Genomic DNA, 27,363 nt, shown 5'->3' on the forward strand with positions numbered 1-27,363 from the left:
ACTGATTGCTAGAATTCATTTATCCATTTTGACCTACTTAGTGGCAGTCCTCAAAAAGTGATTAAAGCACAATGTTTTGTAAAAAGAATAATAAGTATGGAGTTTACAATACCATACTGAATAAACGATCCTTTAAATATTCTTTGTAACAAAAAAGAATGTGATAAAGTGTAGGATACTCAGTGTAATGGTAAGGTAAAGGTAATGAAAAAGACAAAGAAGTTCCATATATACACCAGAGGGGAAAAAAACATAGACCTGCTGTTAAGGTATTCAAAATTTCAGGCTGCTTTTGAAAAACTGGCAGGGTAAGCTGACAGCATAATTAAAATACATGGGTTTCTTCCTACTTCAGGGAAAGAGAAAGCTGTAAACCAGGTTTTTTTGGCTACTTAACAACTTCTATATTCAATTTTACTCTGTCATATTTTGATCAATTAATTGTGTGCGAATATGGGGCAAGATTATCATGGCCAAATCCTTATCCAGCTTATTTAGCTGTCCAAATATTAAGGCTATTCCAATGGTATGTTCACTCTTGTAGAACAACTGTCTTCTGAATTTTTTTCCTGCAAGATTTCAGAAGTTCATTAATTCAAAAGAAGGCCTGTGATCTTGGGTATAAAGGCTCATGGTGCGCATGGTGATTCATAGTGCAATAATGTATCTTTTCCAAGTGTATTGGAATGGTGAATTAGAGAGTTTGTACAACCAGCTTGACAGCCCACTGCAGACAAAACCAGAAAATGCTGAGCTCAACAATGACACAACCTTCTCTCCATGTGGTAAAGGGCTCTTTCACAGATCATGGTTAGGAGACAATACACCAAGAATTTGCAAACAGAGCAAGCCCTCTGTAGCACCAGACTTCAACTGAGTACTCATCGTGTAAATTATTGGCAATGAGTGGACAGAAACACATCCTTGATGGTCCTGGTTAGGTACTGGTATTTAAATTCCTATCATTATCCCAGGCAGACATGTTCTGAATGCTGTCTACTTTTTCTCTTCTTTTGGGATGCCTCAGTTCACCCTATAAATAGGTGTACTTTACTTTTGTTCTTTTTTCCTTTTTGTTTCATTTACTCTCTTGTGGATAGATAGTAAAAAGAGAGCGCCTCCCCTGAACATTTTTTGTGTCACCTATTCCCACTGGCATAGGAAAATAGCCTAGAATTTCCACCACACTTTCAGCATCCAGAATTTTAGTACACAGCTCAGTGGTAAAGTATAAAGCCATATAGAAAATAAGAATGTCTTTTTTTCTGTTTGCTTGCACATAAGTTTGTTTGTTTTTGATTTTTGTTTGCTTTGGTTTGTTTTGGTTTGGGTATTTTTTTTGCTAAAGAAGCTAAGAGGGATTGCTAATTTATTAAATCCCCTGATTAATCTGAGCCACAGCTTTGTAGAATAGAGTTCCTCTTTAATAAGTGTGACCTCTGCTCTTTCCTCTAAATACTTTATAACTCACCCTGTTGAAGTGTATATTTATATTATATATTTAGATATAATTATATTGTATATTTAGGTATATTGATTACATATTTCTTCATAATTGCTTTGCCATGCTTATTCGCTATTTCACCAATCTTCATTTCATTATGCATTCCATCATAAATGATTTGTGCTTACTTCCATATAATCAACAAAAGTAAGTTTTCAACATAGCTGGCCTCAGAGTTTCCTTTGAACTTCTCTGAAAACACCTTTACATAAAAATCATAAATGCATTATGAGGTCCACCAGCTAGATCTCAATACATTTAATTTGAACTGCACTGATATGGTGCTACTATTTAAAATTAAAAATTCATAGAAAATTAGGCCAAAAGTCAAACTCTACTTATATTAAATCCCTGCATTTTATGTCTGCTAACTTCAAATAATTAAATCGTGGGTTTAAAAAATTTATTTTTCCATTAAAAATATTCAGCTGCTATTAGTGATTGGGGTTTTTTGACTTAGTTCTTTTTACTTAATTTTTCTACCTAATTTTCCATTATTGCAAGCAAAGCTGATGTCAGAGTAACTACTTTAGCAGTTAGCAGAAGTATCCATTAGCTGTGCTTGAGTATTGAGTATCTGAAAACTTCAGGGAATCAACGAACTAGTAATAATTAAAACTCGGAAGAACATTTAATGAGTTATTCCTGGATGTTATCACTTTCCCTAACTGCTAATGGATTGGAAATTTTTTTTTGTTATCAAGGAGTTCAACCACATTATCTTTCTGCTTTACAGAGAGAAAGCTGAAACGTATTCTCAGTTAGCTGTTTTACTAATCATTCACTGCTGTTATCATTTTTGCCATGTCTTCACATAAAGTACATATTGTATTTAATTTTTTTAGGCTTAAGTTTTCTTTCCTCAATCCCCTTAACTTTTCCTATTGATTTTCTACATTTAGTAAACACAAATCTACATGGTTAAAGAACCATTTCAGTGCAACTTCCCATGTTTCTGATAAATTTCCTGCTATTATTTAACTTTCCACTGCCAACTGAAACAGTGGAGGTGTAGATACATATTTAGTTTATTTCTTTATTGATGAAGGACAACATTTTGACTCCCATGTAATCTGTGTAAAAATACTCAACTTTTTTCTGTCAAAAATACATTCAATTTTGCCTAACTATGGCATTTTAAGAACCACTCATATTATTGAATTAAAAACACAATCTACTTGTCCTAAATGAACGTTAGGAGGTCACAATCACTCCCAGCAACTAACTTTGGCTGGAAAAAAGAGAAGTTTTTATTCAAAGTAGAGAATGATCTCTATTAAATGCAAACCCACTTACAATCATCATACAGTCTCCTTTAAAACTCTAATGATGTGTTCGTTCCTTTCATAAAACCACTGACAGCACACATCATATTTTCCTAACAGATGCTTTTTCCAGTCTGTGTGGTTTACCAATCATTTCTTGTGGGCCTAAATGTTTTTGTTTATAACCACGTATATATAATAACAAGCTTTGTTCCATCCAAATAAAACTTTCATGTATATATACCTATAAATATAATCAGCTTTTGCATGGGAAATTCACAAAAAAAAAAAGTAAAACACAAATTCAATGTAGAAAATGTATTCCTGGTTCCACAGCAAGTAGTGAGTCTCTACTCTCACTGAAAAATAAAAAAATAAAATATAAGTTAAAATGAACTTAACTAGGACTAATTTACTGAAGACTGAAGAAATTTTCATCTCACCACATCTACAGCATTCTATAAAGTTATGTCTGAATGATACAAAAGATATCTAGCCAAACAATCTGGTCATATTATTAAAAATGACAAATGAATAAGACATTCAAACCTGTACTCTGTTCAGTTGCATGAACCTGAGGTACGCAGAATAAGAAGGCAGACAGTTACAATCTTCTAATTAAGCTACCTGCTGTTTTGTATCTACATGAGTTCAAATGAGACCAGATGTAAGGTTATAAGCATTTCTAATGTGTGCATACAGTACAGGGCAAAGCAAAGGAAATTAAAAATCTAAAAAATGCATTTTAACATAGCATAAACAACTTCATACACATGAAAAGAGCCAAATGGAAAAAGCTTTCAAACATACATTTTTAGGGAAGACCAATAGGAAAATGCTAACTTTGGTGATAATACAGGCATTATTTAAAATTCTAAGAGCATATATTACTTCAAACTAAGGGAATTCTTTCCAGAATATATAATTTCCACTGATATCGCAACTTCATCCAAAACAGAAGCTCATGCTTATACTGCATACCAGGTCAATAAAATAGATAGGGATATTCCTTCTTCACAATAGTATTTCTATCTATCAGACATAGCAAATATTCCAGTAAATCATAGAGGTTCAATGACAGAAATTATTTTGGCAGGACAAAATATTATTAAGATTTTATATACCTCTCAAATAACGCAAAATACAACAATGGACTACATGAGGGACATTATATGAATTCTCTAAGTGACCATCACTAATATTGTGGCTGAATTGGTAAGAACTAGATTCTGACCTAAGACACAATATTTCAGTGAATTTTCCCAGGATAGTGCCTTTGAAAGAGTTAATTCATCAGATTCCTCATTGGTAATAATTAAATAGAAGTCAGTATCCATAGATGCTGCCTCTTCAATAAGCTCACAGAGCAGCTCCAGCCACTGAGGGCTCATGTTGTCAGACAGCTTATGATAGGGTGAGAAGCTGAGATTCATAACTTCCTTGAGCTGAGACTACACTGTCATTCATGGCTGGTATACAAACACCAGACAAAAATTATTTGAAAGATAACATATGCTCTTGAGTATCTAAACTGTTTTCATTCCAACCCAGAATTAACAACTGACCAGTAAAATTCACTTACCCTCTCTTCGATTAAGCCTTGCAAATCCAGGGCTGTGACTGCTAGACAGCTCTGATGAGCTACTGAATGATGACTGAGGCAAAGCAGACACCAGCTGATCATCACAATTATCTGCCAATGAAAAATATCATATTCAGGTTAATCCCACAGAACCACGTACTGGAACTGTAACAGAATCAACTCCGCAACTGAGAGCAGCATATCTCTAAATATTTCCACTTGCTGTAGCATGTGTAGAAGTGTCAATACTGAGGCACAGGTTTTGGGTTTTCTTACCCAATATTTCATGAGACAACCAGACAATAATTTATCATGTTCTTTAACCAGCTGGTTTTACCCACTTCTGACTTAACTTCTGAGATCATACCAAGGAATGGTTCACTGTCCACTCACTATGATTTACATGAATAGCAAGTGACACATTCAAGTCTCTGTTGCAGCATCAACCTACAACCTCACCACATGTTTTTAATTTACTTTTGACCTGATGCCAGCACAGGTCTTTGCAATCACTTTTAATGTGCAATTACATTTAATACAGCTGTTTCTAAAAAAAAAAATCAAAAAGCCAAGCAAACTGAATGAAATTAAATAAAAAAGTAATCTCATCCCTTTTAAGCATAGCAAACATGACAAAATGGAAAAATTTTTGCTTTTCAAATGGTATATGCATTTGACACAGACACAACAAAATAATCATCTCACAATTATTAGTATACAAATCCTAACATCATACAGAATAAAACCTGAGCATTTCAGAAAAAGAAAACTTAACTGCAGTTCACAATCAATTGTGAAGAAACAAGCAAATGGTAATCAATACTCTAGCTTTAAATGCCTCTCCAGCTGAATTACTACAGAGTAGATGTGTTCATTCTCCATTTAAATTTGAAATGTATCAATTGAGAATCGATATCTGATCTAGTTCAGCTGAAAGAAAATTAACTTTAAGAAACTAAAGTACAGCAAGTCCTTCCCTAACTCTACTGGGGTTGGCATCAGTTCTTTACAAAAAGAGGAAATTATGTCAAATTTTAGTCTTTATGAAGTGTTTCTTTTCAGGATAATCACATTCTTTGGATGCAACTAGTAATTGACAAGTCATAGGTGAATTCTTCTTCCAACCCTTCTATTTGTCTACTAGGATTCACAGTCAAAACCCATAAATATTAATGAATACAAAATCTTTTCCATACCTTAGTTAATAATTAAGTGTTTCTGCTAAGTAATTATAGATATTTCTAATTAACTGCAGACTTTAATGTGAATGTCTCAAGGGGATTTTTGATCACATTCAAAATTTCTTGTTTTGAAGTTGTTTAATTTAGTTCTTTGAGGAAAACTCTTTCTAAAGGAAAGGCCTAATAGTGGCCTTGACTGTTAGAGTTAGAAATTCTCTCCTAAATTCTATGAATAATATCCATTCACAACAAACAATAGGTTTTAATCATTGCTCTTGATAAAGTCACATACACCATATTCTATCAAGATCAGAGTACGTATCTAATAAAAAAAAAAGAAATAAAATTATTCTTACTTTCAGAACTTTATTTCCTGTTCTAGGTTTACACAATGAAAAAGGAAAAAAATTTATACTACTCTTTAGTGTCTAACTACAAACTCATTTTTTCACTTCATTATCCACAGATTAGATTTACAATGTTGAAAGAATTCTACTTGGGACAAATTGTCCAACTGGTAAGCACAAAAAAGAAAAAAAAACTGAAGATCTTATGAGTAAATGCATTGCACTGGCACGTCTTAGAAAAGGATCTCATTAGTGAAATTTCTTTACAGCACAGAAAACAGAAAGAACTTATTAGTCATAAATTGCATTAGAAAGAGAAGAATGTCATGATGCTGTGCTTCACACAGAGAGCTACTTACACTGCTGATTCAAGGGAACACTTCGAGTGTCACTGATCTCTTTTCTACAGCCAAAGCCTACACTGTAAGTCTAGATACCAAGAAGAATATTAAGAGGAGAAAATAAAAGTCATTTTTACTCAAATCTATCTGCTTGATATACAATCAAGGACCCACAGAATCACAGAACACCTTGAGTTGGAAAGGACCTTTAAAGGTCATAGAGTCCAATAACTTGTTATAGGCTGGGACACCTGCACTAGACCAGACTGCCCAGAGCCCCATCCAACCTGCTCTAATGTTCCTAAATGTGCAGCATCTACAGCCCCTCTGGGTAAACAGCTCTAGTGTTTTACCACCCCATCATAAAAATTTCTTCCTTGTAACTCATCTAAATCTACCTTCTTTTGGTTCAAAACCATTTCCCCTTGCCTGTTGCTACAGACTTTCTTATTAAGTACTGAAAGGGCCACAACAAGGTCTCCGTGGCAGCTTCTCTTCTCCAGACTGAACAATCCCAACTCTCTCAGCCTCTCCTTCAAGGACAGCTTCTGCTCCATCCCTCTGAACATTTTTTCAGCCCTCATCTGGACCTGCTCCATTGGTCCATGTCCTCCCCTATGCTCAGAATTGCAGAGCTATTGCAGCAGAATGTCTCATCTCTCTCAAATGCTTCATAATTTAAATATTGATCTTCTGGTGAGAGGTGGCATGTGTTATGAAATGAATCATCAGGAATGAGAGCATGCCATTAATACATAGAAGCAATAGTAGATAAACAACAGCAGGCACACTACTTTTAAATCACCCCTGGGTATAACTCTTCACAAATTTCAATTCAAAATAAACCAAAAAAAGCTACATTTCTGCTGGATGGATGATACATCTGCCTTTGTAATGTTAGCTTCTGCCAAATACATTTTTCACCTTTTTCTTTTTAATGTACATGTTGGAAAGGAATCAATGGTACTGAATTATTCTACCCAGATGGTCTAATACATGTGTATTTGTGAAACACACATATTGCTTTGAGATATTCCCAGAAGAATTCTATGAGCACTTAGCATTTATCATATAATAGTTTATGTCAAACTTGATTTATAATAGAAAGGCACATAAAATTTTGAATATTAAAAAGAGGTATTATCCAAAATCCAACAGTCCATGATATGGCTTTTTGCCTTTTGCACAATATGAGAAATGAGCAATTTGTCACAAATAGATATACACTGAATAATTATACATTTATTTTACAACAGCCACTACGCTTTATTTCACAAAAATGACTTCATATAAACTTCTGCTTTATTGCTTAGCACGTGTAGCTTAAAACATATTCTTGTGGCAACTTCCATTGTGCAATTTAACTCAAAATTTAGTATGAATTCCAGAGTGAAATCAAAACACTTTGTAAAAATTGTCAAGAAGCAGATGGCCAGTATGAACTTGCTTCTCAATGTAAATAAAAACAAATTAAAGAACAGTCTCTACAGGGTGAAAATTCTGTATGCTTTCATTTACACTGGAAGATATTCTACATAATGGAAACACTGTATGAATTCAGTGCTTTCTCACATGCTAACAGTGACTTTTCATTTCTCTTGGACAGCCTTCCACTGCTCAACAGAACACATCTCACTGCTGAAGGCAAGGTAGAAAGGCTTTCTGGTGATATTTCACACAGCTTCTTTTAGGCTAAAGGAACACTTAAAAGACCATTCTAACACAAGATTTAAAACAAGGCATTTTAGTTAAAAGTTGTCTATCATATAGCACTTATTGCATTTTTTGTGATAAATATATATTTTCTAAACAATACACAAGAATACCAAAAACATAAAGAAGCCCTGAGTTTCTTTAATATGCACAAAAATCTGGTAACAAATAAGGTTTTGTGAAAGAAAAAATATATTAACAAAATACATGTTACCTGTTATTCAAGAAAAGTTTTCAAGCTATATAAGGCATGCCTTTCCATATACCAGTAATTCCAGTGTGAGTTTAGTCAAATTTATAAAGCAAGTGAGGCATTTTGAAGGAATAAAACTCTGAAGTGATGCATGAATAAAGTATGCCTATCATTTCTCTTCCAGCTCCAAACAATATCCCATTATACATACTCAGAGTAAGCCAAGAAATTTTTAATACACAGTTACTATACATTACATAGATCATGCCATATGAATTACAACAAATGAGTTCAAATAGGATATCATCCTATAATAATAACAGTTACAATAACAATATTTACAGTTATCATCACTGTGTTTATAACATTATGGTTGAACAAATAAATTTTGTTTCTTCTACCAAAGGAGCTGCTTGCTGAAATAAAAACTGTAATAAAAATAGCAGAATACAGGGACAATCTGAGATTTAGTCATTCAGAATGTATGTGTATATTTCAATTTCCATGTAATGAAAAAAACCTAAATTCATTTACAGGCATAAACCTTTTATTTTCTGTGAAAACTTAAAAAATATATGGCACTGATTTTACTTTGAATGGAATAATTTCTTTGTCTGAATTATCAGCTTGGTCCACAATAATGACTAACAGATTTTAATGCTTTTCAATTTGAATGCAAATTTACTCTAAATAAGCAAATGTCAACATACAGTGTCTAGCTACCACAAGTTGATGTGAAAAATTAGATTCTGTTCATAACTATCAAAAATGCATTACATCATTGACTTTACTCATGACATATCTTAAATCAAACACCCCAACCCAAGCGCACACACAAATTAATATATTGCAATTTCACTAATTTTACTTTTTAATGAAATTATTTTCAGCTATTATATTGTTTCATGCACCTTTTTTTTCTTAAAATTCAATTTACTCCAAGCTCCCTCAACCAACAAGAACTACCAACTCCTTAATTAACTATTAAACTTCTCATATAGCAGGACAGAAGTAGCATAGAAGGAAAAAAAATTATGATGTTTGACTTCCCAAGAGACCTATCAAGTTCTTCAGTTTTATGAAGGAAAAAAAAAATGTTCCAGTAAAACACATGAAAACAAAACAACAGTAAAAAAAACAAACCAAAGAAAGTTTTGCAATTTTTTCTCAAGTAGGAAAACTAAATACCTAATCATCAGACAAATAGAACAGCTAAAAACAACTAGAAATGCAATCATAGTAGAACAGAATAGAAGAGGCAACAGCTCTGGGAGTCTCTCAAAAGTGTAATAGCGTTCATCTTTCCCATGCAGGTAAGCCCTAAGAAGGATCAATTTTGCTATCAACTCTAAATAAATTAATGTCTATGATGAAAAACCTCATGAAAAGGAACAATACTCATAACAATAAAGCACATGTCATACTGTAGTAACAAGACTAGGGCTTGCTAAAACCTGCCCTCCAACAGGTATTTATTAACTCTTTGGTTCCGTTGTGTGCACTTCGAAGTTTCTTCTCTCAACACTATGAAGACCACATATTCTCTAGCCTGTGTACTCTTTTCAATAAAAGAGACTTTAGTTTCCCCAGGAGTGAGCATCTATGTCATTTTATCTAATAGAATTTTTAAGTATGTTAATCGTGGTAATTTAGTCTTTGGTCAATGTGCAGGCTTGTAATTAGTTCCAAAAGATTCATTGAATTTAATGAGATTCCTATGACATAGGTGAAAAGAGATTTCCCCTCTCCTTGTTTTCCTGAGAGGTATTGACCATTATACTGGTCCCAATCTTAGTGAAATCTTCATCAATAAGAGAAATGAGGAGAAGTCAACAGATTTACAGACCATTAGACCTTCAAGTTTCAGGCTGCCTAGCAACACAACATGCAATGTCACTTAAGATGAACCCAGCCTGTCATTACTGCTGCTGCTGGTTCTATATGCTTATGCTTGCATTTGCTTCCCGGACAGGGATAAATTATCCTTTTTCAGAGAGCCTAAGAACTTCTTTATCTCAGGTCTACTGCTGGCTATTTGTAGCTAGAAGCTTAAAAAGAACCCGCTAGGAAAATTGCACTGTTTCATTCATGCCTTTTGATAGCCACCAGTGTTTTCCATTCTTCAGCTCGGTTTATGGAACATATTAGGCATTTCCACATAATTACATTTCAAATGCATGTAGTAGCCAAATGAGTTCATAATGGCTTACTTCACTAAGGTTTCTGCTGTTTGCTTATTTGAAAGAGGTTAATCTTTGAAATTTTGAAATTTTACTTGTGAGTAGCTTAGGTGGGTTTTCTTAATTTATTTATTATTTAAACACCAGTTTTCATTAATAGATTGCACTTATTTCTTGAAGACGGTGGAAAGAGAAGGCAGGGAACTGACTATCAAGGACATAACCCACATGGCAGGACTGATGATTTTCTTGAACTTGAAAAAAATTCTTCCAGTTTTCTGATCATCTTTTCCAGATAGCAGCTAACACAAATTCAGCACAGGATTCTGAGACTTAGCAGTCAATTCTTCCTTTTGTATTCACATCAGGCATGTGACTTTTAACTAAATACATGAAATGCTGTATTTTCTTCCTTTCAAGGAGCCATCCCTTTTCACTACTGCAGCTATTTCATGCCAACAAGAAATCAAGAACAGCTAGTGAGTACAAAAAAACAAATTTCCTCTGTGTTCAAAGACAACCTTGTTGCTCTCCGGGGACATGAAAGACTTTTTGTGACTAAACACAGCGAACGTAAAATGACAAACCAGAAGGAATAAGATAAACACTGCAGTAATATAGATCAGAATTTAATTATACAGGAATGGAAGGGACACAAAAAATGTTTCCCTACAGACACTTGTAAAGATTCACACCTTGTAATAGATCTTCAATTGCTGGCATGGTTGTTATATAGCTGGAAATGATGTTTTCCTTAGGTTTTTATTTGTTTATTTTTACTTTGCTTTTATCTGCTCGCATGATACTTTTGTTACATATATTAGGGAAAGGGAGCAAGAAAATCACAGAGTTCTGAAAATCCGTGAGCTGTTGTAGTGTGTTTTGTTAAGTTATTAGGTTGGTTTATTCCAATCCCCTCCTGTCTGAAAATGGTTCTGCCCCAGTTCTCCCTTCCCGCCTTTGGAGCTGTCTGTCTTCCTGGCTCCACGCCAGCCAACAATGAATCCCCTAAACTCCGCCCCAGTTTCCCTGGAAACCCTTGTATCTTTTCTTCTGATCCCTCCCCAGTACCCCGCCAATCACTCTCACTCCCCACCCTTACTGCTGGAATGTTCCAGCAGGAGAGTTCGATGGTTGGCTGAGGAACCGGGGCCCCTCCCCAGAATGTTTCCCGTTGGTGTTACCCACGTGTCAATCCCTTGGACCCCATTCCCCACTGCACCCCCATTGGCCCAATGCCTGGCACCTCCCTACCCCTTAAAACTTGCTGTCAGCCCCCCCCCCCCCCCCCGTCTTCTCCTGTCGGTCCCTCCGGATTCATTAAAGTCCGGATTAAGCCACAGTTGGAGTCCGCCGTCTTCTTTCCGCTGGTTGCAGCCTTTACTAGACTCCGTCCTGCACAAGGTGTGCCTACAGCCGCAAGCTGGGCACTGCCTTAGGCGCTATCCCGAAGCCAGCTCTCGGGAGAAGTGCCCCCTCGTGCTGCTAGCAGTGCTGGAGCTAGCCGGACGCTGACAATTGAGAGACACTGCTGCAGTGAGCAAGTGAAATAAAGGACTTCCTTGTTCTTAGTACTAAGAAACCAGCCACAAGTCAGAAGCTCTACTACTACTAACTGACACTAAAGACAACTGAATTAACTCACTCCTGATTCTCTTGGTCTTTTCCAGAAACCTTCAGACAATGATTCAATGCAAGGCAAGTACTGTCACTAAAACTTAACTCTAAATTCCTACTACCATTTGAAAAGTTCTTACAATCAGTCCCAAGATGATTATATAAAGACTGTATTTTTTCATAGATTCCATTTACATTTTTTATTTGTGAATTCAGTAGTGAAAAAGCATATGATCCAAAAAAACATTAGACTAGGACAAATTAGACCTGAGAGGTGATGAGAGAAATGCACGACTTCCAGTTAGGATCTTCTTATTCACTTTGAAAGAATAAGACAAAATTTATTAATTAAGCAAATATGCTTCAATAACACTTTTAGATCAACTTCTTCAGGATGTATCCTACAGTAAATCAAGTAGAAGGGCTTCTACTAGATGGGCAAGTTTTGTCTTTTGACTTAAAGGCCTATTTCTTCTCAAAAAGAGACAGAATAGCAAAATTAGGATAAACATTTTCCAAAACATCACAGAATCAGAGTTTTGTGGTTATTTGGTTGTATAAACTCAAAATAATATTTAATTAATATTTCTATTTCTGAAATATCATGCATTTTCATTGAGTTTTGGTGGGGATCTTAGCAACTTGGACTACAGGGTGAAAAAAGGCATTTAGTATAAAAAGACAGTAATAAATGTTAGTAAGTATGATCTTATGGGTAAATAAGATTAGATCAAATTATTCAGTAAGTCTAATAGAGTTTTTTCTGGGAAAAGCTATGAAAGACTAATGCACTTGATAATGTCAGTTGGAAGTTTCTCAAGCACGCGTGGTAGAAAAGACAAGGTTTTTAGAGAGAATGAAAACGAATACATACATTGTAAGGGAATTGAAAAAATACTAACAGTTTATAATTAAAATATTTCATATAGATCTAAAGCACATAAACTTTACCATCAGCATTCATTTTTCCCATGTCATTGTGCAATATATGAAAACTAATTTTGTAGCACCACGAAATGTTTCATTTCCATAAAGAGGTATGTCTTTAACTTTCTTGCTGGTTGATTAAGTTTTCACCATCTTAGTGCTATGTCCTAGTGTTTTTTAAATTTGGAATATTTTATTAGAAATAAATTCTTTTCATCCAGAATAACATAATCAGATAACATAACCATGTTTCTCGAGATCAATAAAAGCCTTTTTACCACAAGAGAGGATATTTTACATGCCTTGTTACCAGAAGTACACAGAAATCTTTTTGCTTTTTCCTAAACCAGCAGATGCACACGAAAGGGGGAAAGTTTGTTTGGTTTGATGAAAGCTTTGACTGTGATTTAACTACCTCAAATTTTGAGGTAGAGAGTTTCACTTAGATTACACTTCACCCAAGCAACAAACTTCCTATTCTTAAAAATAAAAAGAACAGTTCTCCTCTAAAAAACAAACAAAAAAAAAAAGAAGTAAGATGGGAAGCATCAATGAAATTCAATGCCTAAAAAAAAAAATTCTAAAAACCCCCCTCATTTAATCCATGACACTAACAACAGGCTCCTCACGATCACTTACTTCCAAAGTTATGGGCTAGTTCTGCTCTGCTTGAAAGTTTCTGACAAGCAATGAAATTCAAGAGCCCAAGAATGCTGAGGGCAGTACAAATAAAATCCTTCTTATCGCACTGTAGGAAAAGAGGAAAAAAGTGTATGCACTTACTCATTTCAGGATTAAAAGGGTCAATATACCAAACTGACTCCTTACAGACTGTAAAAACTGTCCCAATAATTAATATCTACACACACAATGTGTAATAGTATTTTACAGTTGTAAATTCCATTTTTATATTTAAATATCTTTATTGCTAGGGAATAATATCTTTTTTCCAGATCTACGATTTTCAATACAAGATTTAAAGTCTACCTTCAGCTGTAAACCTTTGGATCTTGCTGTATTGTCTCCATATGAAGGAAATAATCTCCTTTCTTCACTATCAGTTGTACTATTTCAAGTGAAAGTTTATGCCCATGGTGATAAAATTACCTCAAGAATTGTTAAATAAAACAAATTATTTCAGTCTTACCCAGCAAGCCCTATTTTCCACATCCTGTATCACTTTGTAGGCATACTTAGAACAGTCAGCATTTGCAGCTTTTTCTTGAAGGAAAGGTACAAGCAGAAATACTGGTAGCAGGGGTCAATCCTCTGGGCTGAAAGCAAATTTTCATCGATTACTTTCAAATACCATATTTGTCAAATTTGCTTCTCAAGGCCCAAGATGCTGTTCCATGAAACACAGGGTATGCCTCCAGCTATCCTGTGTTTGTCTCCACCATTGAGAGCATGTAGCTCTTGCCTTGGTAGATGTGCAGGAGCATGATGCAATCAAAACTTCTCTTATTTGCATTTTGATCTGAGTCAGTTGGTGGTGCTAATATGCCAAGGATGGAGGATTTGATCCCTATGTGGATCATTCATTTAAGAGTTGGACCTAGTGATCCTTACAGGTCCCTTCTAACTCTGAATATTCAGTCATTCTGTGACCACTGTCTAGCATACCACAGAGGCTTTACTTGGCCTGCTTGATCCCAGCACCTTTCGCAGTTATGGACAACCTGGGGGATAGTGTCCGTGGGTAAGTCCACCCCTTGACCACAAGCCCATATGGGTGCTGCATCTCTTCCCTGGTGAGGCATCATGGGCCCACCAAGTCAGAAATAATTCACCCTTATGGTCCCAGTCCAGCTCCTCCTGAGACATTTTAATCTTGGCAGCTCAATCCACCTGTCCATTGTTGTGATGTTCTTCAGCAGCCCAACTCTTGGGCACATGAGTTGTGCATCTCATGTACATCTCATGATGAACTTCTACAGCCAACTTCTCTATCCAGGCAGTGATATCTTGCCACAGTTCAGCAGTTCAGGTGGGTTTGTCTCTGCGCTCCCAACTGGTCTTTTTTCATCCTTGCAGCCACCTCCACAGAGCATCTGACACCATTCATAAGTCAGTGTAGAGACAGAGTGCTGGCCATTTCTCTTTCAGCAATATCTAAAGTCAGGGTTTCAGCTCTGACTTGATCCACCTTGTTCCTCAACAGTTTTTGTGACTCATCATGTAGGGCATCCATTTTTGATGCACCCCTGCAGATGGCAAGAACCATCATTTCAGAGCATGTATCGCTTTTCATTTTCAGGTAGCTGATTATATTGTGTGGTCTCCTCAGCACATATCATCTTCCCCTCATCCTCTGATGATGATGGTCCCAAATTTTTGACTTCAGGCCAGTTAGTGATGACTTCTAAGATCTCTGGAATATTGGGGTTTCCTATTTGAGCTCACTGTGTAAACAGCACAACCCGCTTACTTCGCATCACATCAGTATCATGATGTGCAGAAGGTACTTTGAACATCCATCCCAGCACCAGCACTCAGACTGCCAGGAGGAGCTATGCTTCAGTGCCAATCACTTCTGAAGCAGTTTGAATCACTTCATAAGCTGCCCTTTTTTATTTGGGGTGTAACAGGCCTCAGATCTTTTGTATTCACAACTACAGAACCTCATGAGTCATCCTTCAGTCTCCCTGGATACTTTTTGCCAGTCTCCAGAACGGACAATTCTCTCCAACTGCAGTGTGGGGTGCATTTTTTTGTATCCTGTCCTGTTCTGACTGGCTCTGTATGAACAAGGGCTACTGTATGAACAATCCCCCATTTAATTTGTTCAAAATTTTGTTGCTGCTCAGGACCTCATTTAAAATCATTCTTCCAGGTCACATGAGAGAGAGGGTTTACAATCTGACTGTGATCTGGAACATGCATCCTCCAAAACCCCACAACACCCATGAAAGCCTGAATTTCTTTTTTGCCCGTTGTGGGGGACATAGCTGCTATTTTGATCGCATCCACTGGAATCCCACAATGTCCATCTTACCATTCATCCAGGTTCACTCCAGGGTTAATTTATGCAGTAGCCAGTAGAAGACCAGGACAGTCAGGTTATTCTGTACCACCTCATGTCATTGAGGATGACCTGAGGTGGCAGAGAATAACCTGACAGGGTGCAGGGGAAGGGGAGAAGGGCTTCTTTCCCATTGAGCAAGTGTGGTGGACCAAGAGGTGGGATGGGTCTGGTTTCATGCTGGCTGGAGTGGTTTGGGTGACACTGGTTCTGTGCCAGAGGGAGTGGTGGGGGTAGTATGGCAGAAGGGGGTAGTTGAGTATTGTCTGTTTTCAGGGGTTTCCTTGGTGAGCAGTAACATTTATTTTTTGTACACTCTGTTGTTAGTGTTATTGCTGTTATTATTCATTTCCTTATCTCATTGCTGTTTCTCATAAATTGCTTGTATCTCAACTGTGATCTTTACTTTTTGTGCCTGAAATTCTCCTCTCCAGCTTGCTGCAAGGTGGGGAGGGAAGGCAGAAAGAAGCAAGTGAGCAGAACTGTGGTTTGGAGAGTCTCAGTAGGAACACTAAATTGGGGAGTACTATTCCTAAACCATGACATCAGTTTATTCCTAAAAACTGAATTTACTGGGGAGGCCCCTTCACCTTACTTTTTTTATGGCAAAACCAGCCTTCAGGATTATTTGAATTGTCTTCACCTCTTCCTCAAAACTTCCTCTGCTGTGTTGCCACACACCGTGATGTAATCACCGTCCTGCAATTGCTCTGGAGCTTCACCCTTTTTCAGTGCAGTCTGGATCAATCCATGGCAAATAGCAGGGCTGTGTTTCCAGTTCTGGCCAGTCAGTTCCAGGTGTATTCCATGCCCCTCCAGGTGAAAGCAGACTACATTCAGGCCCTGACAGTCCACTGTCCGTTTCCATTCTCCACTGGACTGACACACTGGCCATATAGGGCTGTTAAAGGGTGAGCAAGGCTGGCTGGCCACTCCCTGGGTCTCCATCTCCCAAATCACCTCATGGCTGGGGACCACAGAGTCCCAGCTGTGCAGTTTTGCTGACAGTGCAGTGATGTGGTAGTGATCAGTACCTGTTGTTCTTGACCCTCAGCAGCCCCACAGCAGAAGGGTCCTCTGAGAGACCAGGCAGGGTATTCAGCTGTCTATTTTCCTCTGTCTCCATAGCAGCTATCCCAAAAGCCTAACAATGTCCTTTCGGGTCCTTGAAAAACCATCTCCTGAGGTAATCTATGCCAAGGATCCATGCAGGTTCTGGGCTAGTCACAGTGGGATGTTTTGCCACTCATTCTCAGCCAGGCTCACTCCAGCTTCCAGTGCTGTCAGGTATTGGGATTCCCTTGTCACCCCAGAAACAAGAGATGGATGCTACCCCTACACATCTCGATGGCATGAGGGTACACTGTGCTCTGGTGTCAACTAAAGCTTTATACCCTTGCGTGTCTGATGTGCCAGGGAATGGGATCCACACAGTCCAACAGATCTGACTGTCCCTTTCCACTAGCTGGCTGGAGTCAGGGCCCCTCTAGTCCTGGTGATGTCTCTCATTGCTCACTTCTTGTAAATATAAAGTGAGGTCCCTTCACGGGGCCCTCAAGTAACACCAGCCCTCCTATTCTGTCTGAGGGAGGATTTGCCCATTGGAAACTGGAGTGGCATTTATCCCTGAAGAACTTCCTGTGCTACCTGTTTTTCTTTCCAGCTTATGTACCCCTGCTCTTAGTGCAGAAGTGGGCTTTCCATCCCACTTCATCATATCCTCTCTGTGGTCATGTGGGTAAAACCCCATGTTACCTCATGGCATGGATCCTCTCTCTCACAAGCATGGGATGCTTGCTCCCAGTAGAAGAGACTCTGGTCCATTCTGGCAGGGCATGGGACATCTTCTTTCTAATTTGTTTGTGTCTTTTGAGTCTGTCTGCAGTCTTGGACAGTTTCCACAGACAAGTTACATTTTGGCAGGGAGGAGAAAAAATGATCTTCACATTCACAGAGTCAGGTAGTCACCTGCATTGTTTGTTCTCCTTTCATTGGTATCAATGCTGATGGGATGGTCTACAACAGTGGCACACTGTACAAACTTCTGCCACATGGATTGTGTACACTGGTACTCACATGGATCTACACAAAGGTCTACAACTTGTTATTTGAATCCTTATAGATTACTTGCAGCACAGCTCATTCTCTCAGATACTGGGTACTTTTCTCCATTGTGCTCCAACGGCTTGGGTGCATTATTACATCACCCTTCAGAGAATATCTTTCTCTCATGCTTGACAGAAGACCTCCGAAGTCTGAGAGTTTCTGTCCTCTTCTTAATCCCCTTGTCAACACCTACATCCCAGAACAGGGATCCCAGTTGCTTGGCTTCACTACCATCTAGTTTCATACCATGGGCCATGATATCCCAGCATCAGAGTGGGTGGGTCACATGGGGCCCATTCAACTGGCAGCTGAAATTTATTTATATGTCTCTGAGCTCACCCAAGAATAGAGACTGGATGATTACCTCTTGCTCTGTCACTTCCTCCTGTTCTGACAGCCCTGCTTCCTCTTCAATTCCTTATTAAGCTAATGGATTTGTTCTTGAATCCTATTTTTGTATAGGGGCAACTGCTGCCTGTTGCCTTGCTGCCTGTTGCTCTGCTTTCCTCTTCTCCACCTGAGTGCTGTATAGTAACAAGCAGTGCCTGGTAAGTAGCAGCCACAGCCCAGCATGTTGCAAAACTTCATGCCTCTCTGGAGCTGTCACAGAATTTATCCTCCAGATATTTTGCCTCCTAATCAGGGTCCTGTAGTTTTTCAGGGGTGGACTTCTGAACCACGGGAGCAGAACAGTCCTTCAAAAGCTGGCCCATTTTCTTCCACCTCCCATGCCATTTATCCACCCTCGAGGGCAGATGTCTGAAAGATCCTCCTAAAAATCTTTCTTGTCACTCTTTTGTTGGCATAAACACGGGTGTGAACCACACTCAGGAAACCCTGCAGACCTAGCAACAAGAACATGCTTTCCTTAACATCAAAGGGAAATTCAAAATTCTCAAAAGCTGTTGTAATAGGCTTGAAGGAGGAAAAGGTGGGGGATGAAAGGCTGCAGGAATTCATGCTCCCCTGTTCTTTCCAGTGGGTACAGTTATTAACAGATTCCCAAAGGTAACAACCAAGCTAAGGATAGCACAACAACACTGAATACACATTCCAAATTGTCTTCATTGCCCTTAACGTTCTGATGTCACAAGCTGGTATCACACAGTACAGCAAAAAAAAAAAAACCAATTGCGATCCCTCTCCCTGCTCTGAAAAAGAACATTATAAGGAGCACATAGTGCATATATAGGAATATATACAGATTAGGTACCACAATCACATGAAGAGACCAAGCAAATTGTGACCAGTGACTCAGGATCTAAACCAACAAATGATTAGATCAAATTTGTTTCCAATCTTCTCTGGAATCAGAAACAAAATAAAATAAAGAACAATAAAAGTAACAATACTAATGATAAAGTGCACAAAAAAAGAGAGGAAGGATTCACATTGCTCACCCTCTGTGGAAACCCCTGACAACACCCAAAATCTCTCTCTTCTAGGCTACCTAACATGAAAAGGAGCCCTTCCCTGTGGTAGGTAAGGGACAGGCGTTCGGAAGATTTCGGGCTGTGACGGAAAATTACAGGAATCCTTCTGCCCCTCTCCCCATAGATAAGGATCACCCTTGGAATGTAGTTAAACATGTAGCCCCCCCAACCTATGCATGCCAGTAACTTTCCACTCCATACTAACCCTAGAAAGTATAGCCAAACCCCTTTCTGACGTAGAGAAACCCCTTAGTCCATAAATACCCTTGAGACCCCTCAATAAACGCCTTTAACTGTCCACCACATTGGTGTTAGCGTCCGTTACTGGCCCCAAGGGATCCCGGGGGGGATCGCCGTGCTGGACACTGAAACCAGGTCACCGTGGCCTTCCCAAGAAGGCAACACTTCCCCCATCCCCAGAAGATGATGTGAGGTGGTATAGAATAACCTCTGAGTCCTGGCCATGTCCACTCCCGACAAAAATTCATTCTGTCCTGGCTAGAACCAGGACACCTCATAACAGAGATGTTCCAGTTCCCTAGTCAGTTTAATAGCTCTCTGCTGGACTTATTCCAGAAGCTCCATGTCTCTCTTGTTCTGGGGAGGCCTGAATGGGACACAGGACTCCAACTGTGCCTCACCAGGCCTGAGTAATAAGATCTCCTGCCATGAACTACTGGCCATCCTCTTCCTAATGCACCCCAGAATCCCACTGGCTTTCCTGGCCTCAAAGGGCACACTGCTGGCTTGTCGGGTTCGGCTGTCTGTCTCTGCCCCGACACGGGTAGTGTGGTTCTTGGGTGGCACGCGTTTTAAGGGATGAGTCTGGACTCTTCAGCTTTTCAATCTTCGGATTGTTTATTATTTCTTATCTACAAAATTTTCTGTCTGCCCAACAGAGGTCTGATCTGCAAGCAGTCACAGGCACTCTCTGACCACCCACGCGGCAGTCATGTCTTTTTATACTAATATCTACGTACATAATATTTACCTTTATTTTCCAATGCTTTTCACCCATGTTAGCAAGTGCACCTTCACCATAAACCAATCCCCAAGTGCCAACATCACCACAGGAGATGGAGGACAAGAAGAAGAAAGAAGAAGGAAGAGACACGCCCTGATCCCTCCATCTTGTCTCCATAACCCCCCTGTACCAAAAACCTTAAAGTCTATATTTCACCCTCTAAATGTGTCTCTTTTACACCCTTCACTCTAAAGTGATTCTCTTGTCCTCAAACTCTTGTTATTTCTGTGGATGGATCAAAATCAAGCCACCAGACACTTCTGGCAACATTCCAGGATTTTCGAGACCCGCAAGGGTTCTCCTGGCATCTCTGGACATTGGGAACGATGTGCTGAGATCCCACGCTGGCTCATGGACAATTTGTTGTCCAACAGGACTCCCAGGTGCTTCTCCACAGAGATGTTTTCCAGCAGGCCAGTTCCCAGCCTGTACAGGTCCTTGTTCCACTTTTGTGTCATCAGCAAACTTGCTGAGGAGGCAGTCTATTTCTTCATCCAAGTAATTTCATTATTAGCAGCATGTAATTTGTATCCCAGCATATGTTATTGACAAAACAGGATTAGATTAAGTACCTGTCTCTCAGGCATCCTTCTAAACAATGCTCAATCCAGTGATCTCACCTTAGTGATCTCACCTGTATGCTTCAAGATTGGCACTGAGTCAGTTTTAATGGAATTTAAGATTTCCTATATTAATAACACAGAAGGCAATTCTTTAATCAAAGTTTTACCCAGCAATACCTCACATGACTGAATTATTGAAATATATATTAGAAGTGCTTTTAGCGTTGGTTTTAAATTAATATGTCATTTACTCCTTCTGATTATTACTAAATTTTTAAGTTTAAGAATTGATCTGAATCCTTGGATAATGTCCCATAGTAGATCAAACCTACAGGTTGTTACACAACTTTGTCTTCTTAAATCATATCCAGACCTTTATGAAAGTGGTTTCTGCCACTAAAAACTTTCATTACAATTTCATCAAAGTCCAAATACAATTCCTTTTCACCTCCTTTCACAAGTTTTTTAACCACTCTATAACTTGCAAATGCCAATAAGGAACAGTCGTATTAAGACCCTTTTAAAATGCTTGGACATGAATGGACAACAAGGAGTAACATCTTTTTTTGCAGTATTTAGGAAAAACTGAGACCTGGTATCATCATGTATAACAAAGAATGTAATAGGCTGTCAGCTTCACTGGAATGTATGATTAAATCTGGTATAATTAAAGACACAATGAAACCCTAAAGAAAAAAAATCAGGAACATCATCAAGAAAAGCATATTAAATTTGGAAATATTTTCGATTTTCCAGGAATACCAATGCAAACTTTCTGTACTGATTTGCTAATAAAAATGAGGAGCATTTTGAAAGTAGGAAATTGTTTTAAGCAGAGGTAATATCTCCATATAAATTTCCTATTTATCTATCATATTGTATAAGGATACAATAAAAAAACAGTACAAATACTTACAGCAGAAATGTTACACACTCCTCACAAATCTTGAAGCTTAGGCATGCACACCTCATTGCATGTCACTGCATGCTACAGTGCATTCTCAATTACTATGTTTTGCTGGAACATACTTCTCTTTCATTTTTGGTGACATTTTTCCACTTGCCCCTTCAACTAGAGTGAATTCACACACTATTACTTTTTGCATGCTTTGGAAGAATTATTCTGAGAGCAAACATTCCAAACTACCTGAATAGACAGATAATGCCTAGTTCTTACCCAGGTACTTTCAATCTCATTAAATTCACTTTCAATTAAGAAAGAAGATAAAGAAAGAATTTGGAAAATTTCATCTTATGAAAAAGGAAAGCCCATAACATGAGACAACAAACCATATTTTTTTTATTTCTCTTTGTCTGTCAATTTTTTGCTCAATTACTTTGCTGTTCAGATCTTATAAACCATAGTTGCCTGTTCAGGACTGTTTGTCACAGAAAATACCAGCTGGGGAGAGCTGTTCCATTAATGAACATGCTGTGCTGCCACCTTTTGACTGCTTCCCTAACTCTTACAGGCAAACTCATCTTCCAAGACTCCTAGGGATTCAGAAAGATTTAATTTTTCCTCCCATATCTCCTTCTATTCCCTTCTTGAGATGACTACTCTTCATAATTAAAATAATCTTTGTTTCACTTCCTTAAATACACAGTTGTATCTTTTCTAGGCTGGCTGACGTATCCACTTTGCTAGGTAGTGAACACCTCCTTGCTCCAAAGGGATAATACCCCTTCCAAGCTCTTGGATTGGAGCGTGCTACCACACATGTCTTTTGCACTGGATGAGTTATTCAGTATTTATCGGTACACTAGGGAAGATTAAAAACACCTGTGTGTGACTATCCATCTAATCTGTTTGGGGTGGGAGAGAATTTGAGGTAACCTAGATTATGCTACATCACAAGCACACTTTAAAATGTCCTGCAGGTCTTGGCTGCAGTCCAGTAAACAGAGAAGACTGAGTTCTTTGTTGAGATAAAAAAATGTTTTCATAAATTATATCTTTTCCATGTTTCCCAAGAGAAAATATTCTACAATAATACAACAAATGTTAAAATACCAGGGTGGATTCCACAAATTAAACTCCTTAAAATGCAGGCTTCACAGGGACAAAATCTAGCAATTTCTTCTGTGACTGGAGATCCAGAATGGATACAACATTTCTCTAGGCGTTACACAAAAGTTTCTCTTAAATACCTCAATAATTATTTCCTCTCTAAAATAAAACAAATCAATATTTCATGTGGAACCCAATAGACATTGATTAAATCTAAGATGAGTAAAGAATAGAAGGAAGACCAAAACTCCAGTGCACAAATTTCCACTCCTGGTTCAATGCTCAACTCTGTCCCAGGAAGAGAGACAAAGGAAGATATGTTCCTTTCCATAACCTGCTAGTTTTGCAAATTTACGGCACCTGGCTAAATGCTAAGCAGTGAGAGTTTTACTTCATGCCATTTTTTGGGACATTTCCCTGAAAATCCTCCCAAATAATTTCCTCTGTTAAACTGAATTTTGGCACAACTCTATCTGAATAACCAGATACTACTGCAATTGCTATTACTGCTAATAATAAAAACATGAAACAAATACGGAAACAAAATTATTTGTAAGACTTTTGGATAAGTCTTCATATAGCAACCATAATTGCAAAATCTCTTCTAAAACTGGTTGCATTATTGCTTGTAATGAAACAAAGTGGAGGGAACTACACCATACATCTAAATAAAACAGGGGACTGTACACAATTTTAAGTTTTGATATCTTAGCCTTATGAGTTTAACAGTGATTTGGGTAGTAATAATCAGCAGCAGCAGCAGCGGCATAATCATCATAAGGAGGTCTTAAAATAGGGACTTTCATTTCTTTACAAGTTTAGTTGAAGCTGTCTGTGTATCTGGCACTGTATTAAAACATAGCCTAAGCAAAACTGTGGCACCATGCTTTGCCAAGTCAGTCTAGCCCAGAGAGAAGACTTGAACCACTTTATGCCATATACATTTTCCCACTGTTTTAGCACTAATGGAATGAAATGTAAATGGAATTGAATACAGGAACTCCCTAATACATGTCCAAATCATTGAACAGTGCATCTCAAACTAACGCTTGTTTTATGATGTGTAGACATACATTTGAATTAGTACCTAAGTTTATGAGGATAACATTAGTGCAATATGGCACAGAGTGAAAGGAAGAGTACCATCAGTGTTGTACACAGTCAATCCTACATTTTCCAACAGCATACTTGTACAAAGTAGGGAAATAATTTCTTCTTCCTTTATTTTTTTTCCCCTTATAAATACTTTCAATAATTAAATTATAAAGCAAACTATTCAGAGATTTTTTGAAACTTCATTTCCACGCAATTTAACTAAAGTGACTTAAAGCATGTCAAATAATGGACAACCCACAATGAAAGAACAAATCTCTAATGTAAAAAACAAGTCTGTCTTCCTTGTGGGTTTGTTTGTTTGGTTTTGGTTTTTTGTTTGTTTTTAACTGCATTTCTAAGAATGGATAGCAAAGAGATTGAATTCCAAGATTCTGTTTTGTCAACATTTTATTCATCATTTCTTGACATGACTTGAAGAAAAAACACCCCAGATACCAAATTTTTTGTCTCAGGAAGGGATGAACACAGGGTTCTGACTACAATGAAGCTTTATTGTTCCTATTCAAATAGAAACCACACAATGCCACACAGGGCAGAAAAGCAGCAGATGGCAGACCATTTTAAATTATGGTGTCTTTTTACAATGACTTGTACAGTGATTTGGAAAGAACTGCCTTCCAATAAGGAACTTTTGGTTGATTGGCTGGCTGGTTGGTTGGTTTGGTTTTGTTGCACAAGTTCATTGGAAGCTAACTGTGCACCTAGAACTTCATTTAAACTGTAGACTAGGAAGCACAGTGACATAATGGGATTCCAGATCAGCCTAGTCACCACTAATTGTAGGAAAATTTAAATGAAACCTCTAAAATTATATGTCATTATATTCTGAGAATTTTAAATTATTTATACTGAAAAGTAACATCTCAGATGTTTATTTTCTCATAGTAAATTATTTACTGCTTTTTCTTGATCACATTATGGCATTTGCAGATTTATATCCTCTGTAAGCTATAATTTTAAAAATAAGGTAATTCTCATCCAATCTTACAACAATGAAATCACCAGAAACAACTGTCTCAGATAATACAGTTACATAGCTACATCTGTGTTGATTAAAGGAAAGCAAAATAATGCAATAGCATTGATAATTTTTGTTAATTTACTCTGCCTGCAAAAACCTTCAGTATCAAAAATCATGTAGGCTCTTATTTAACATTCATACCAGGAGTGCAAGGCTAGAACTGACATGAATTAGGGCCTTCTATAACAGCTCAAAGTCATGCAGATCCCCCTAAAGAGGATGATTTTCAGGTCATCAATTCATCAGCTCATGACTGCTTTAAATTATGAAAGCAAGAATAGTTATCTGGTCTAAAGCATTTTTGTTTTCCCTCAGTTGAGAGAGAAAGCATGAGAACAAAATAGAAGTCATTATGACCTGACTTTTGAGTAAATCATATCTTCCTTTCAATCATCACCAGCCTTCTGCAGCCATATCTCTGAATGTTATTTTCCACAGATGTCTTGCAGTCATTGTGAATAATCTAGCTGTATAGCTACATTGCTCACAACATTAGTATTTTTTTTTTAAAACTCTCAACATCAAAACTCAAAACAAAGGAATAGTCCTTTGATTTCAGAAATTTAAGGTGAGACTTTGTAGTGCTTAAAGTTATCAAGCAATTACGTTAGCATGGAAGATTAAAGCATTTTGGACGCAAACCTAAGTTATGTATATGGGGGAAGACTGACTTTATTGATCTCACAGCAATTTTTCTTCCTTAAGATTACACTTACATTAACTATGGGATCAATACAGGACTTCCAAAACATAGGAGTAGTTTCTTTTAAGTATGAAAACACAGTATGTGCTGACAAAATCCCACTGAAGGAGGCAACATTATTTCTCTAAATAATTACAGCTAAATTTCTTTGCTGCATAGTGAGCTTTGCTCCTCTTAGTACACCTAACTAAATATGGGACATATCACAGTTACTTGGATTTAATACATGACACAGTTTATCATATGGAAAATCCAAGTCCCATATTATGTATATAAAACTCATAGTAGAAAGCCAAGCAATAATGGAGATACTCAGCTAAGAAACTGATTTTCACTCCTAGCTACAGTATTTGGTTTAAATTGGTTTATTTTTCTTTTTTTTTTAAAAACTTTGTGAGTAATTTTCCCTTTTTCAGAAAGTTGAAAATAAAAATCCTTATATTACAAACATCTACGGTTTCTCAAAGTAAAGAATTTCATGCTTGATTTTGAGGAATTATAGTTTTCAGTTACAAAATCAACTTGATATTAGCACATGGCTTATCTTATCTAGACTACCTACATCACATTACACTTTAATATAATTTTGAGGCCTCTTATTATTTAGTTGCTATGGAAAACTGCATTTACAAAAGAAAATATTCCAGTAGTTATGAAACGCTACATAGACAGTAAGGAGTAAAGCTCCAAACATTTCAATAAAGACGGATTATAAATCTTTACAAGAAACTACTCAAAACTGAAGCACTACATTGATTATGAATAATAAAATTTACCGAAAAACAGGAAAAAAACCCAAAGGGTTGCATTGTTATGAAAAAAATGAAAGTAAACTTTTAGAGGTTTTTAAATTAACTGAAAGAAATTATTTCATCTATCAATTAATTAGATCCACAGTAAAGTACTCTGAAAAAGAGATAATTCTATAATTAATGACAATAAAAAAGATCTATTAATATAGCACATAGGAAAACCTTCATTTTACTGTTTTCTTCTTGCATTAAAATGTGGGTAGAGTAAAAATGAAGTCACAAGGCAAAAATTAAGTCCAGTAGATGGTGGAGAAATCCTAGAAGAGTAGGTACTTTGTAAAATAAAGTAGTATCAGTCACCAAAATATTAATCTGTACCAATCTGGTGTCTGCAGGAATTGCAAATCACAGAGTTAGCTGATGCTGAAAAACCTCTTCACTACCACACCATACAGTGTAATGCTTAGTGTAGAAAACTGGGGGAAGAAATTAGAAGGAAGACTTGCCTTTGGAGCAATTCTCTTTCATCTTTATAAGTCACTACTACACGTAGTAGAACCCTGCCTTCCTGGAGATGACAGAACACCTGACTGCCAATGGGAAGTTCCGAATGAAGTTCTTGTTTTGCTTTGCTTGCATGCATGGCTTTTTGTCTTTCCTATTAAACTGTCTTCAGCTTTAACATAACACCCGAAAACCAAAAGTTACACCCCAAGTTTACCTCCCTTTCATTTTATATCAAAGAGTATGTCTAAATGAAAG

At 37.4% G+C, this 27,363-nt stretch overlaps 1 protein-coding gene across 2 annotated transcripts in view; it reads right to left on the reverse strand.

Moving 5' to 3' along the window:
• The window catches only part of CNTNAP4 (contactin associated protein family member 4), a 205,985-nt gene that overhangs the window by 154,226 nt on the left and 24,396 nt on the right, over positions 1 to 27,363 (reverse strand). For both annotated transcript variants that reach the window (XM_036403163.2, XM_036403162.2), the window contains exon 2: positions 4,352 to 4,462. In XM_036403163.2, coding sequence (XP_036259056.1) covers positions 4,352 to 4,462 — 111 coding nt within the window. The remainder of the gene's footprint in view (positions 1 to 4,351; positions 4,463 to 27,363) is intronic.

This window comes from Molothrus ater, chromosome Z, assembly GCF_012460135.2.
Source record: "Molothrus ater isolate BHLD 08-10-18 breed brown headed cowbird chromosome Z, BPBGC_Mater_1.1, whole genome shotgun sequence".
NCBI lineage: Eukaryota > Metazoa > Chordata > Aves > Passeriformes > Icteridae > Molothrus > Molothrus ater.